Genomic DNA, 16,577 nt, shown 5'->3' with positions numbered 1-16,577 from the left:
TTTTATGTTTTTTCCTATGGCTAATGTATTATCATTCCTCCATATGTTTAAATGGTATTTGAATTTAATACAAATTAAATGCCCTTAGTAGTAGTATTTTTAAAAAGTATCAAGCCCGTAGTATCTCCTTAATTTAGCTTCCTGCTTTTATCTCTTTCACATCAGTCTCCTTATATGATCACTATAGAGATGTCTGAAGTGGGAAAACATATAAACCCAGGGGATGCACAGATCGTCCTATGGGATGTGAGAAAAAGAAATTATAATTTTTATCCAAAATTATATCTTGTTAAATGTCAATGTTCAGTTCATCTTGAAGTAGCCCTGCAAATCCATTTCTCTTCAACAAACCACAAGTTTCCATCTTTTTCTTTTTAAAATACAGACCACGCAAAGAGGAAAGGGCATAAGTCAAATACCCACAGCGTGAGGTTTTACCTGTAGAGACTCCCAGGAAACCACGCCCTGGAGTCAGACTCAGAGCTCGGCCACGGGAAGTCCGTCCCCTGGGTCACACCCACAGGGCAACTGCTGTCCCGCCTGTCACTGCAGGTCAGTGGCGTCTGTCCTTAAAGACAGTTCTGACTTTTAAGATGTGATTTTACTAATCTAATCTCTAAAGAAGAAATTACCGACTACTGATGTTTTGGGGGAAAATGGCACATCCATTCATATGTATATACATATATATAATTTTTCTTTTTATGTATCTATATAGATTTCATACACATACACACACACACATATCCAGAGAAAGAGAGAGAGAAGCACCTAGAAAATACTAATTATGATTCCTTATGTAGATCAGGTCTAGAATATGCAGAAACAGAAGTTAAAAAGGTCAAACTACCTGAGTGAAGGGAAAAACTGCCACCCAGGAACCTCTGAGGGCGGCTGACACACCGGCTAAACTAAACGCTCCGCCCGCCCCCTGTGCAAGGTGACCGCTGACCGGAGGAGCCCAGGGCTGGCGTGGGGACCGCGCTCCCCGTGGGACTTTGCCCCCCAAGGGCAGGTGGTGACTGCGGGGACAGCCTGAGTCCGCCCACACCCACCGTGGCAGGAGGGCAGCGCGTGATTCCAGGACGGCTTCCCGTCGGCTCCAATCACACACGTGATGGACGAGGGGTCCACGACCTTGTACCCAGAGTCACACTGGTACGTGACGGTCGAGCCCAGTTTGAAGTCCGTTCCAATTCTCGTCCCATTCATGATGTTCCCAGGGTCAAAACACGCTTCCCGAGGCTTCTCTGCAGGAGAAAGGACAATGGACTTGGTGAGAGCAGCCTCTTTTCTTCTCGTTTTTGTTCTCTGCTTGTTTTACTCAGGGCCTAGAACAGTGCTTAGCATGCGAGAAACCCCCCAAAATACTTATTGATTGGCTAATGGTCAGGGTAAACTATTGATTAAATAAAAATAGAAATATTCCTCTTTAACAAAATGATGTTTGTTTTTATAAAACCACGCTTTACTATAGAATTGATTTTGAATTTCTTTCATCTAGGTGAAAGATAAATGCAGTACTGCATTTTTATACATTTATGTATGTCTATGGGTTTTAGTACTAAACCAAAGAACTTGACTCTGGAAAAATTAACATTCATTTTCTAGCTTTTTAACTTAAATCGTATGAACGTGCAATCACTCCACACATTGAGGGAAAGATCTGACTTCTCGAAAGGAAAATGGTTCAATGCGTGGAAGACAAGAGCACGTCCTCACGCGGGTGACAGCGGTCAGAAGATGGGATAGGAGGACGGTCTGACTTCCACCCCTCCCCGTGTGCTGTATAGTCTGCACAGAGCGAATCACAGACTCAGCAGGAGAAATGCAGTTAGTACTTGATGAGTCAAACCTTGTGCCTGGCATGGAATGATCACCCAGGAGTTGCATCTTACTTACAATAACTGTTTTGTTTTTGGCTATCACAGGCCAGGTACTGTCATGGTGACGTGCATTTTAGTGAATTCTTATTAGTACTGAAACTATCCGATCACATGGCAAATGCTTAAAAGTACTAATTTTAGTTACTCATGATCATGACAGATCCTACCCAAAAGGCACAGGATGCTCCTCTGCTGAATTGCACAATTTTTTTTTTCATTGAACATTTTAAGATAAAAAACCATATGTTCGTAGATTTTGATGTTTTGGGGAAAACAGATCAATTTTCTACTTTAAAAGCATGTAAATAAACACAGGTCTGCTAATGAGTTAACAGAGATAAAATATATTCTATGTCTTTCCTTTAAAATTCCATTTACAAGTTGAACTCAAAAGCTTAAAAAATATAAATATTTTCATTATTTTTTAAGAGAACTGTCATTACTATGAATTGACATTTTATCTTCTCTAATTCTTTGTAATATATGCTATGTTTTTTTTCTGCTGTTATTCACATGAGAAATAGAGTTGAAAAAAATATGCGTATTTTCATAGGCCCTACAGCAAAATGCTTAGTTTAGGCTGGTTTTGTTTGGGAGTCTGTCTGTTTTCCCTGGATGTTAATGGCGGGGAACGGTGGATCCCAAACCAAGGCCGAGCCACTCATCTGCGGACCCCAGGGAGAAGCTCTGAGTGAGGACACACACTCCTCAAGCTGGCCCAGGGGTGGCAGGGACAGGGCAGGGTGACAGAGGCGTCCATACTGAAGAACATACAGATGAAACGGAGCTATTTTCATACACTTACATGTAATCACCCTGAAGAAACAAATCGGAAGATATTAAAACACATCTTAAAATAATTCTTAAATGTCATCGAATTCTTCATTCCACAAACCATAATTTATCATTAAATGTCCTTGCCTTTGCGTAACTTTTCTCATATCTTTTTTTTTTCTTTAAGTCGGGGTAGAATAGAAACGTGTCTCTGGAGTTTTTCTCCACGGGAGACCTAGGAGACTCTCCCCCAGACAGTCGAGATACACGTCAGCATTCATGCATGAAACAGACGTGCAAGGTTTGCAAAGAAATGCTCACAGTTAAAGCGACTCTGATAGAAACTACTTTCCACACAGACTCAGCTGATCACGGTACCTTTAAACTCAATGGCGAACCCCGACAGGCCCACGGAAGCATCGCTCCGAAACGCGAGGAAAAGGCTGTTTCCGCTGCTCTCTATTCTCTCTGGGGCTTGGGAGCCCTGGAAACTTCCAATGAGGGGGCTGTTGGAATCCGCCCCCTCGTAGATGTGCAGGAAGTCGTAGCTGGGCTCCATGTTGAAACTAGGAGGAGAGAACAGTGATTCTATTATCTGCCTAATAGACGGTCACCTTTTCTTCCAGACTCTTAAGCCTTCTAGAGCATCACATGATTTTGTTTGCTTTTGCATGAAAATTTTAACAATTAGGGCAATCAGAAAGTTAAATGACATGAGAATCAAAATGTTACAACAGCAAAAAATGTGAGAAATATCAACTGCAATAAATAGTATTTGTATTTCACGTAATGACCACATCGTATTCAATACGATGTTGACCACAGCTGAAAAGAAACAAATCACAAGAGTATAAATCTAATATCCCTTCTCAGTACCCAGGAATTCACTAATGACATGCGATTTAAAAGAACTGGGCTCAAAAGAAATTACCACTGACATTTGGTTTTCATATGAATGTTTTTAGTTTTGAAACTATGTACCCTTGGTATTAATGACTATTCTTAAGGGTTTTTTAGAAAGTTATTTTTGTTTCTTTCTTTTTACTTTAAAAGATGCAATTGCCTCTACTTGCTGAGATAAATCGGCCAATATGAACAGTCCCTGCAGTGGTTTAGACTGCCAGCTTCCCCAGGGCCCTCGCACCAACACTGAATATTCCAGTTCTCTCTCTCCCTCCCTTCCTTCCTCTTTCTCCTGCTTTATCCTTTTCTCTCTCTCTTTCCTTCTCCTCCAATACTAACAGAAGGTCAATCCCCAAAGAGTGATGATTTGGAACCAAAGCTCTCAGGGGGTTGCTGGCTTTGCCGGCTGTGATGTGCAGGCTGAGGGGGTCCGAGCCTCATACCTGCACACTCTCGAGTGAAAGACTGAACTTGGTTCCGACGTCCAAGACCTTGCTGTGGTCAGAATAAACTAACACATCAGAAGTGTTAAAGTTAACGTGTTCAAGTTCTCCATATGAGCGGCCCCTCCCCATCTCCCCTCATCGCCACCCACCCCTCATCAGCCCGGCGCCGTCCTGTTTTGGGTCAAGGCTACGTTCACTCCAGATATTGAACACGCTTATTACATATTACAGGAAGTTCAATAAGGTTTCTCAGCCTGTTTATTTGACAAGCTCACTGCAGTCAGAAAGGGAGAAAGAGTAAGAGATTGGAGTTCCTAAGCACAGAAGGCTAAGAGGAATTGTACAGAGCAAGTAGAATTTTGTTGGAATAAAAATTTTATTTGAAGTATTAATATTTTGCAAGGATGTTATTAGACTCTGGTCATGCTGCGCCCCCAGTATTTGGCACAGCTAATTGCGGTTATAGATTATTTATTGAACGCTACAAACACAATCAGACACAGAAAACCACACACACACACTCCATCTGCTCTCTCTTTCTGGAAGTGACAGAATTCATGCATAGAAGTCTGGAGTGAAATTTACCATAATTTTGTTCCTTTGGTTAAATCCTGTCTTGTTTCTATGCTAGCTGCACATGTCTATAAGTCCTAATACTATGCCAAATCTGGCCAAGCTTTTGAACCAAACTTAATTTGGGTTGCAGTGTGTGGGCTTCAGCCACTCAGCCCAGAGGGACACGTGGTCAAACATCCCTCCCCAAAGGCCCCAGGGACCAGCATGAGCCTTGGGGCTCCGTGTCCTGCAGACCCTACAATCCTCTGCCCTTATTGCTAGTAAGGCCAGACCCCATTCTCCCCCCGGAGCACCCCCTCTCCAACAGCGCGCCATGTTGGTGCCTGTGTCCTGTCCGGGTCGCTGCGCCTCCCTACGCAGGACTCTGGCTCCGACTCCCACCACCGGGATCTGGCCCCTGACATCCCAGGATGACTCCCACCTGAGCAAGGGCAAATTCCAGACCAGAGGAGTCACTGATTTTCACCGGGATGTGAAATTTCTCAGACACTGAGCCGGCCGATGGTTCCGTAGAATTTAGGAGTTGGAAGAGACTTAGAGATTATTTCAAACTTCTCCCACAGAGGTGTGTAAAAGGCAGTGAAGAAACATCTGGCATAAAACTGCCTTATACATTTATGTTATCAAATGAGTTGCACTTCAGGAATGTGGATCGTTAGTCACCGTAACACAGTGGGAGGTAGGAAACTCCTTCTAAAGTTCTATGTTCACCAAAAGGCTTTTAACTGACAATTCACTTTTAATATCCAAGAATTAGAGATGCCTCCTATTGTTTTTTTTTTTTTAAATAAAGAAGGCACTACTAGAATTTAGCATTAATGAAAAACACAAAGAATCCAAAAACATAGCCAGCAAATGTTTCAGTGGTGTTGTGTTATAGCTCAGTGACATTTGGTAAATTCATAGCAGCTTTAGTAAATTCAGGAAACGATGGCTTTCAACCTGGTTAAGATTCAGAATCACAGATACTTAAAATTATACTGACTAAGATCTTGTCAGCAGGAGAAAGTGAAGGAAGGTAATCATGTCCAGGTCTTGAACACTGATGGAAAGATCTCTAGACAAAGGCAACTTGTTCCAGTGACAGATGAACAAGTATAATTAAACCAAGAGATAAATGGGACAGTCTATAGAACCATTCACCTTTAAAAATATTACATTCATTTAGTTCAAAAATCAAATTATAAAGTTGGAAAACATCTTGGGATTCAATAACATGTAATTATCCTATGTACCAATAATGTGATAATATTTTAAGAATCTATTTTTATAAAATGACCACAGTATTTGAACTTGTGTCATGTGGTTTAGCATATTTTTAGGACTGATATCTAGTAATTCAGACTTTACAGCAACCAAATTTCAGGGAGCTTTCAATTTCGAAGCTTTGTCAAGTCATGACTATGGTAACAATACTAACATTTCTACTCTTGGGACCGTCGGGGTGTGCTATGGAAACGAATTAGCCACCACACATTTAGAGGAATAGGAGACTTTGACAAGAAATGATACAAAGCGTATCTACATCATATTTTTATTACTTTTCTTGCATATTCTGCAAATTAAGGCTTCTCAGGGCGCACATGTGTGCAAGATAGACAGTATTGAAAAGTCAGTTGTGTGTGTCTGAACACCAGGATGCTCCAAGCATAATAACGTATTTCCATTCATGTCCTTCTGCAGCCTGAGTATCTATTAGATGCAAAATCTAGGGTTTGCCTAGATGTAAAATTGGAGACTCCATGAAGTAATAAATGAAGTAGTGTTTAAGGTGTGGCGTTTAACATCCTCCTGAAAACAGGCATTCCACAAGAGAAGGTACCTTTTGAATATCAAGGCGATGACAAAGTCTGGGTTGACTTTTATGTTCCAGTCACACTCCTTCCCAGGAGGATACGGCTGTGGGTAGTTGGGTGACAAAATAACACCCGCCGGGCCCGTCAGATTTCCGCCACAAGCAGCTGTCACAGAACAAAAGTTGTAGAGAAAAAGTTAGGAGAGAGAATGCCAGCCAGGCAGTCAACGTGAACTGAGACATCACAGAACAATTAAAAAAATAAATAAATAAAAAAGCTCATTCATCAGGATTTTATCCCATCAAAGAGACTATATGTGGAGTTATCAATTACCCAGATAAAATTTTAAGACCCAGGAAGTCTGAACGTCTTTCATGTGATTGTTCAATGAATTTTATATAATCTCCCACCTCAGTTTTAGGAAGGATTTTTGAACTTCTGACAGATAAAATGTTCTTCCTGTAACTAACTTTAAATTTTACCCAAGAAATTGGACAGACTACCTCATCCCCACATCCACCAGGAAGCACACACAGAAAAACCGGGATAGAAAATATCCCCATGAATATCACTGTATGGTCACATTGATTCTTTTGCCAGTTCCTAAGGTTTACAAAGTCCAAGCATATTTATCTTGAACATAACGCTTCACGTGGTACAATGATCATCTCTGTCTTTTGTTCATTGTTTTACCCCGAATGGCTAAGCAGTTTCTTGATCAGAATAAATATTCAGGAAATATTTGTCGAATGAACGAAAACATGTCATCTCATGTTCCCACAGTCTCCTACTTGGATTAACGTCCTCACATTTCAAAATGGCAAAACACAAAAAGTTTAAGTGACATCTAGAGATACATAATCAATGAGGCTGAGCTCTAAAAATGTTATTTGATCACAATGCTTCCTATATGATTAGAAAGAAGCAGTTTATATGATAATAAATTTAGTTTTTTTTATAGTCACCAATACATTTATATTAGTAAGGCAGTAATTATATAGAACAATGTTGTTAATAGGCAAGCCAATTTTTGTACTTGAATCTGAAAGTGTTTAGGATTGTTTCATTTATTAGATAGAATTTCTCTAAAATCTTCCATCACATGGAAGGTTTTAAAACACTGCAGAATTCAAAAGCACACACATTTTTAGAAAGACGCAAAAATATGCTGGGTTTAAAGCTTCTTTGTATCAAATACTATGATTTGTCACAAAGTGGTTTTAAAGTATCACCCCAATTAAATCACAGTATTTCCCTAAACTATACATCTATTTCACATGGTGAATTGTACATGCATTTAGGGAAAAAAGTAACTAGGGAAGAAAATGTCCTAACTGGTGATCTTTTCCCTCACACATAAAAAAAGACTTTTTCGTAAATAAGATGAAGGAAGATAAATTACAATTTTCAGTGATGGATGTGTCTTTAAATACTCATTTAACGTTCCTGAAAAGTTAATTTTTCATAATCTGAAATATAACTAATTCCAGTACGTTTTGTTCTAATCTCAAAGTCTAAATACAGGCAAACTCTGAGTAATGTCACGGGGAATATTTATAATAAATTCTTACCGATATATACTCAAGAATAATATGATATAATTTTCATGGAAAAAAAGATTAAAACTCTATTTTCCCTAGTATGCAGTTTTATTTTAATAAACCATGTGGAAACAATGGTCTAATCAGCCCTGGCAGGACGATGCCCCCCAGAACCACACAGCGGAGGCTGACAGCGTGGAGCACTGGAAGTGTGGACCAATTAGGGAGGTGGTGTTAACGTAGAGAAAGAAGGTACCTTGAAGGTCTAGAAGATTCTACTCTGTGCGGGTTTTGAAAGATGAAAAATGACAGATTCAGGGCACTGTCTACAGGGTGCTACCAGCAGGGATACGATTCAAATATTGATTTGAAATAAACAAAGGGGAGATCTCGTCTTACTCATGCAGACCCCAGGAGGCAACTTTTAAATGAGGCTATTTAAAAGCTTAAAGTGGAATTAAGTAGTACTGTCTTGCCTTGTTTGTTCTCTCTTTTGGTGTGGGACTCTTCCTTGTTAGCTTACTTAGGTCTTAATTAGGGAGCTTGCAAAATATTTTGGATAGGGTTAGAATTTAGAATTTAGTAGAAAACGTAACCCTGCGATGCTAAGAAATCCTCCAAAAGGAACAGACATAGAGATAAAATCCACAGACTCCCGTCAATCCACAGTCCCTCACGCCCCACCCCATGCATAGCAGCCCCGTCCTCCGTGAGGCTGTGAGGCAGTGCAGCAGTGCTCTGCGATGACACACGTCAGTGTTGCTGCGTCAAAGCATTCGAACATTCACACCCTTCAGGAAGGTCGTCTCCAAATACTGCCCTGCAGGTTAGGACGCGCGGCAGCCAACAGATGAGCTTCAGCAAACTAGGGTCCATTTTTGCTTCTCAGAGCTCTTTGGACTTATTGGAAAAGGTGATTGTAGGCTACGTAAAAAAGTGGAGACTTTTGAGGGACACTGCTTGGAATTAGAGACTTAATCCTTTAAGACTCAGCCGGAAACCAAAAGGAGGAGACTCCGTGGTAGAAGTCATTTGGGAAGCGTAAAAAAGGGAGGCGGAACACAGGAAAACGCGACAGCAAGTGGCAAGCTCCTGAAAATGTGTCACCCCGTGCAGCAGGGGAGAGGCTAAGAGGCTGTATAAAAGAGACAGAAAACAGCTGGTAATGGGTGAACGTGCACTAATCATGCAAAAAGACCTTGGCAGATCAATCAGGAGAGAACAAATTCAAAGGGCCAATAAGCATATTAAAAGAGGAAAACAGTTCAACCTCATTATTAATTTAAAATGCCAATTAAAACAGGGAATCATCCCTTTCTGCCCATTTTAAATTATGAGATTAAGAATTGTTGTATGTCCTATTTTTTTCTAAGTCAGGGAAAATAGACATAGGTGATTGATGGCAATGTAAATTGTTCATGTCTTTCTGAAAGGGTTTTGGAAAATGTTTAAAAGTCCTAGAAATACATCATTCATTAATAATCACAGTGTGTTGTGCAACAAGTGTGTTCACTGTATCTATCTTCATAATAGAGAAGAGGTTGAGACAATTTCGTTGTACAATAATGAGACTAATGGAATAATATTGGTATTGAAACAAAGAGATACTAGGTATGGTGTTGGTGGTGCAGTTGTAAGCGAAGCTGCTTTCCAAAGAGATACTATGTAGCCAGGGTGAGCCAGCAGAAAATACAAAATAACAGAAAAGATATTCACAGCATACTGATAAGACGGCAATTTACAAAATAATCATGCAGGATGCTGTCATTTAAAAACATTTTTAAAATAGATTATATACATTAATCATAAGATAATTATAAAGTTTATACATGAATGTTTGTTTATATTAATTGTAATTGCCTCCAAGGAAAAAGATGACAGCTTTTTCCCTCTTCTTTTTGCTTTACTGTGGCCTGTTAGCTGATGCCCTTATGGGCAAGTTTCTTTCTTTTCTTTCTTTCCTTTTCTTTCTTTTCTTTTCTTTCTTTCTTTTCTTTTCTTTTCTTTTGTTTTCTTTTCTTTTCTTTTCTTTTCTTTTCTTTTCTTTTCTTTCTTTTCTTTTCTTTTCTTTTCTTTCTTTCTTTCTTTCTTTCTTTCTTTCTTTCTCTCTCTCTCTCTCTCTCTCTCTCTCTCTCTCTTTCTCTCTTTCTCTCTTTCTTTTTTTTTATGAGACAGGGTCTCGCTCTGTTGCCTGGGCTAGAGTGCTGTGGCATCATCTTAGCTCACAGCAACCTCAACTCTTGGGCTCAAGGGATCCTCCTGCCTCAGCCTCCCAAGTAGCTGGGACTACAGGTGTGCGTCACCACGTCCGGCTAATTTTTTCTATTTTTGGTAGAGACAAGGTCTCGCTCTTGCTCAGGCTAGGGCAAGTTCCTTACAGAGGACATAAGCCTCATTTCTTTAAAAAAAAAGAAAAAAAGGTAATAAAAAGATAATGTTAATTTATTTCCAAATATACAGTTTCCATTTTCCTGTTACATAGTATCTATGTGTACAGGCAGGTCTGGCAGCCAAAATAATTGATTGCTCAATTTTCTGCAAGTGCTTTCAGCTTGTCCTTGAAGCTGATATTCAAGACACAGGAAGCCTCATGTATTGTCTTTTGTGAGGACTGGCTTATCTCATTTTTGGTCAAGATGAGATAACTAAGAGATGAACGAACAAAAGATTGGGAAGAGGGTCAAATTTTACAATTATGTGTTTAAATTAATGTGAAGTGATAAGTGACTTTTAAGAGATAAACTCTAGTCCTATTGCCCTTTAATGTATTCCTCTATGACCTTAAACATGTGCAAAATGGAAGAAAAAAAGCCTTTCCTAACTTAAAAATAGGCCAATGGTTTAAAATGATTGATTGTCATGTATAGGTTATCACTCCACTTTAAAACACAACAACAACAACAACAACAACAACAACAACAAAACCTGAAAACAAACCAACAGAAAAAACCAAGAAGAAATCTTCCAAGTCTCCTGATGACTCAGCTTGAAATAAAAGGCATGACCAAGCCTGCAAGAGCACGAATGTAAATGCAGATCAGGATATTACATAAACAGACAGGCTGAGAATGCTGAGACGCAGAGCTGTCAACCCATCTGCCTTCAGAATACTACAAGTACTTTGTAGTAAGTCAAGAGCCTGTGTCATAGCTCTCCAAGACCACTGCGAGCTTCTCTACTGCTGTGTGTGTGTGACAATAAAAATCACGTTAAATCACAAAATCCCAAGGTCACCCAATACACAATGGCTCATCTATTTCATGATCATTCTGTCTCTGCACAGATTAATTAAATCTTACATTTTTCAGACAGATTATGAAGAAGTACTAAACTGTGATACTTCATTAAAACAATAAAGTTTAGTAAAGTTTTTTTAAAAAATTAAGATGTTATAGTCTAAGTAGGAATTTTATGGTAAATTATTTAATTGAAGTGACAATCTACATGCAATTACTATTTTATATAAAAATATATATTACCCTAAGACCATATTTGTGATAAATTGTCTCAGATGACTGTTCAAACCAAAGTCTGTAAAACCATTTATGCTTTTTATAAGATCAAACTATAAAATTTTAACAAATTTCAGAAACAAGTTTCTCCTTTTATCTTCATTTTAACATAAGCAGTGCAATTTCTAGTTTCCAGGATTCTATTTTTAAATGTACTACTATTATAGGGAAAAAATATGTAAAAAGAGAAAGTACTTTTTAGTGAGTAGGTTTTGCTTGAGGGCATGTTTCTATATTAAAAATGAGAACAGTAATGATAAGGTCATGAATTTTGAGTTACCCAGAATTTTAAATTACAGTAGTCTGATTGATCCACATTCATACACGATTTGTTAAAGATAGGAAATGCAAGGTAAGTGCCAATTACTGGGTGTTAAGTAAACGACTTCCTTTATTTCACCTAATAAAATAAAACTTAAAGGTTTACCATAAGATTTCAGCAGAGTCTCAGAGAGCCAGAGGACATTTAAGAAGCTCTCGAGAAATATTTCTGAAGAAATAATGTATTTACAGAGCAATTTTAATGATCACATGCATTCATTTCCAAATATAAGATTTCTATTTTCTGTTGCATGGTACCTATGCACGTAGGAGGGTCTGGTTGCCAAAAGAACCGGTTATTCAGCTGCACACAGGTGATTTTCGCTTGTCCTTGGAGCTGATACCCAGGGTCACACTGGAAGGTGATGGTGTCTCCAGCCTCCCGGCTGTCTCCGTAGCGGGTACCATTTTGGGGCATGCCTGGATCATTGCAGGTGGATGCAATGGATGCTGCAAAGAAAAGACAATATCAGGTCAAATGACTGAAAACACTACCCTCAGGTAGGGGTAGGTACTCTTGTGGATGGAAGCGCTCTCCATTGGCATAGTAAATCATTTACCTACACATGAACATAGCAAATAATTTCTTTTCCCAGGGATACATTAAATAACATACATCTTTATTATGCTTATGTTGAATAAGTTGTAGCAAAATCTTACTGACAATACAACTAGTTATGGATTATACCAAGTCATTGTATCGCGTTATACTTAGTCCACACACATATACAGACATCGCCTTCTGATTTTCTCTTTAACAATATTTTAATGAAACCACATACTACAAGTTAAATGACTGAAAAGTCCACCAATCTCAAGGAACTTTGAGTAAAATAAAATAGGAAGCATTCCCTTCCAAGAGGAACAAATAATCTTTGTTGACGTTCTAATGGTAGCAGGCAGGGGACGCATGCTCAGTTCTGAGGAGGATTCCGTAGGTCCCATAGGTGCTGTTGCCTTGGTAACATTATTCACCCCTTTTACTCTCAAAAACATTCCAAGCTGGACAGTAAATTATGCGGCCACCCTCATATTAACAAAAAGCTCTGAAAATGATGCCCTTTTTGTATGTGTACATATGTGTGTGTGTGCGTATGTATATGTGTGTATATAATTTCAAATCAGGTGAGTAGAGGCCTGCATCTGCAAAACAGGCTGGTCACAGGGCTTCTGGAGGGTGCTGGAGCCTTGTAAAGTTTGGCTCTGACAGTCACATGTGAAACTTCTCGTCATCAATGGACCTAAAACCACGTGGCCACCAACCCTGCCTGTTCCCCATTGGTGAAGACTCCCTCAAGCCCAGAACTTCGACCAGAGTTCTAAACCCCACCGCCACGCTGAAATGGAATGGCCTCCAGAAATAGTGATTATTTTCTCCAATTTCTATAACTGTTCTGTGTTATGTGTTATACTAAAACTTAGGAAGATCTAAAGCTTAGGAGTCTTTTTTTGTTTTTTTCCCATTCGCACTTTCGGCTGGAATGCTGAGCTCTCTCTTCCTCTGCACCGCTGCTCTGTGAAGGGCTCCGTGTCTACAACGCCACGTCCCGTGAGAGAGACAGAGAGGAGGGTGAGCACGTGGCCCCACATACACAGCATCACCCTGGCCATCCTGCCACTCGCAGACTGAAGGTAAGGAGAAGGGGTGAATTTTTTGTTGTTTTGTTTTATAAATTCTGGAGCATTGTTTTATATATACATGTGGCTAGATAAATGAAACCCATTTAAGCAGAGAGTTAGGAGATGCATAAAAGGAGCAAGGCCTGCTCTGAGCTACTGAGGGATTTTTAACCCAATAGGGGAGGCAACGAACAAACAGCTCAGGACAAAAGGAAGTGTTGTGCTGTGCAGGTCCCAGGATCAAAGCCCCATCGGAAAGCATCGCATGGCACAAACATCAAGGGGCCGGGGTGGGCAGACCTGCTTCCAGTCCCATTAGTACTTAATTAGTACTTAATCATTAGTCACTTAAAGCTTACTGATCTTCAGCTAACCAATCAGTAAAAAGGAGACTAATATCTAAGTTATGAAGTCTCTTGTGAAGATGAAGAGTGAAAACCTGCTAACTTGCCTTTCTCTTGCGATTCTCTAAGCTAATTGCAGGCAGACGCTGTCTCAGTCACTCACTATTTTTCTCTATTTGGTTTTTATGATGTGTTGATGTATTGAAATATATACAAATGGGTATCTATAACACAGCAAGAACCATAAAATGATCTACCTGTGTTCTTCCCTCGCTGAGATTTCTCGGGGCTTCAGAAAAATAATCACAAGCCAATTATATTATACGTTTAATCTTGCACACTGGACTGAATATCACATGCTCAAAGGCAATTTCATCCTTTCCTCAAGCAAGTGGTCACAGGGGCAATCAAGTATTAATGTACAAGTGATAATTTCCGCCACAGTTTATACAGAAGTAAAATGGTTTTTTAAAGTAGAGAGTTTAAAATAATTATGATAAAGTGATATTTGTATTAAATATAGCACTATTTATATAATAAAATGAATATCATACTGTATTACACTAACTTAAAAACAAAAGTTTAGAAGGCAGGAGATCGTGGATGAGGGTCTCATTGTAATTTTAAAAACCATGACATGTTTTTACTATTTCTCTGTCTCAATCTTTTATTCAATATTTATGAAAAGCCAAGATACTTGAAACCCAATAAAGAAGCTTCACACAAAACCTCACAGATTTGGTGTGTGAATAAGCATTTCAACAGACATATCAGACACATCGGCCTTGTAAAGACAAGGTTCTGGGACACTTTTCTGGGAGTTAATAGGCTATTTCCAGTGAGATTCGCAAATCCCGTGAGCTCTACATCCCTCTCGGAGATTTCCATCGTGCATTAGGGATTAAGGGCTCAGAGCTGTCTGACGTACCGTAAAGAAACTTTTTAAAATCATTGTTTAATCCAGCACATCCTACATCTATGTAATTGTAGAGCACATTTTCGCCAGAAAACCTCTTACAATCCTTCAAAATAAAGATCCACAGATGATCAGTAGAGACCCTGGCTTGCACTAATGGTTATACATCTTTTAATGGTACAGAGTTTTATTCACTTTTGAAAGTACCTTTCCTACTTCTAAACCAAATTTTCATTTGGAACATCTACATAATAATAATAAAGCGTGCAAGAGCTAGGTGTTCATGAAGTTCACGCTGTATGATAAACAAACACTGCATCCACGTAATTAGCTGCAGCGTGCGTCAGTCATGAAATGAGAGTTGGGGTGAGACGGGTCGCCACATACTCAGAGCTATGTCCACGTCCGCTCGCATATTGTCAAAGCCGCTCAAGATAATCAGTACGTCAACCACTAAGGCTTCCTCAGATTGAAATGAACCCTGAACCTTTACCTTTCCTTCTAGAATTACAGATAAGAAATTCGCAGGGTTATCCAGACTGGATTAAAACAGCAACCCGAAGGCTCAAGGAAGGAAAAAGAAAACAATTTTAAATATGCAACAGGAAACCCATCAGCTGGGTCTTTAAAATAAATGTCATTTATTCTCCTCTAGGTGTGAATGGTGGGAAGAGGTTCCCAGGGGAGGGTGGGGACGCCTGCTCCAGGCTGACGTGCAAGCCCCACCCGGGGACCTTGCTCGGGTCAGAGGTCGCTTTTCTACTTTTAGGGTTATCACGGAGTCATCGTGAAGCAGGTTCTCATCTCTCTTTTATGACCGTATTCTCGTATGTGCCACCACATACATTTCACTCCCTTTTCTCTTAAATATTTTTTTCTGCAAATGGGGTTTTGCGGACTCTGAAGGCTTCTAGTTTCTTGCCATAAAAAGGAAAACAGTATCTTTAGTTGCATCAGTCTTATCCCTGCGCTACCGCAGAGGAAGGCGGTGCTGCTCCCCAGGTGATGGATATGGTGTTTTTCAATGTCCCCAGGGGTCCCTGGAATATCTCAGGTCTCAGAGGCACTTTCCACAGCCCATGAGTATCCGAGGGAACATCCCCGCTCCCCGACCGGCTGGACCCACCCATCGCTTGAGCAACCTAAACACACGCTCCGCTTCCGGTAAGGGGTGGATCGGACTCTGTCTCCTGCAGTGAGGACAGTGTTGGGGGACAGGAAGCTGCCACGATGCCAGTCTCTGTCTAATTAGACAGTTTTGATGCTGGGGACGCTGGGATATACATTTTTTTAATTATATACAAAGTTACATTCTTTCCCTATTTTGCTAAAAAAAAAATTAAGAATACGGGCCACACACATCCTACTAAACGTATAACATCCTCTTGACGTGCTTCTTAAATAACATTTAAAAATATATTTGCTGACGGAGTTATTCGCTCACAGCAGTAGACGTCTGTGTCCTGCACCCGAGCAGCTTACCCGAGCAGCTTACCTGAGCAGGTGCGCGTCTCACGTCTGCAGGGAAACACGCACGGCCGCGCCCACACATCACGTACAGAAGTAGTTACACCCAATACCCAAATCACAACCCGCATGTGATGCACAACCTACACCGTTCAACACTCGAAGCGAAGCTACTATGTCTGAAACGAGGTTAGAAAGCATAACGGGCTACTTAGCAGGCGGAGAGGCTGCTGAGGCCCTTGTGAGACACGTTTTCCTTTTTTCCCCATTTTTGGGGCAGGGGCAGCGTGTTAGGGCCCTTGTTCTGCTTGCTGGAACCTGGTGATAAAACCTCCCGGTTTTCGAGAGACGAGAGGAGCCCACCTCTCCCGCAAGCACTCGGCTGCAGTGCACACGGCTGTCTCCTTTCACAAGGATGTGAGACATTTATCTTTTCCTTCATACAAAACCAATTAGTTGCTGCAATTACGGGTGA

The 16,577-nt window shown here is 40.2% G+C and overlaps 1 protein-coding gene across 1 annotated transcript in view; it reads right to left on the bottom strand.

Annotated features, from left to right (window-relative positions):
* The window catches only part of CSMD1 (CUB and Sushi multiple domains 1), a 1,229,803-nt gene that overhangs the window by 145,958 nt on the left and 1,067,268 nt on the right, over window positions 1-16,577 (bottom strand). The window contains exons 27-30 of the mRNA XM_045535313.1: window positions 12,014-12,205; window positions 6,408-6,546; window positions 3,039-3,226; window positions 1,056-1,250 (exon numbers count right to left, since the gene is read on the bottom strand). Of these exons, the coding sequence (XP_045391269.1) occupies window positions 1,056-1,250; window positions 3,039-3,226; window positions 6,408-6,546; window positions 12,014-12,205 (714 nt within the window). The remainder of the gene's footprint in view (window positions 1-1,055; window positions 1,251-3,038; window positions 3,227-6,407; window positions 6,547-12,013; window positions 12,206-16,577) is intronic.

The sequence above is a fragment of the Lemur catta genome, chromosome 22 (assembly GCF_020740605.2).
Source record: "Lemur catta isolate mLemCat1 chromosome 22, mLemCat1.pri, whole genome shotgun sequence".
Classification (NCBI taxonomy): domain Eukaryota; kingdom Metazoa; phylum Chordata; class Mammalia; order Primates; family Lemuridae; genus Lemur; species Lemur catta.
This window is presented reverse-complemented; position numbering and strand designations above follow the sequence as displayed.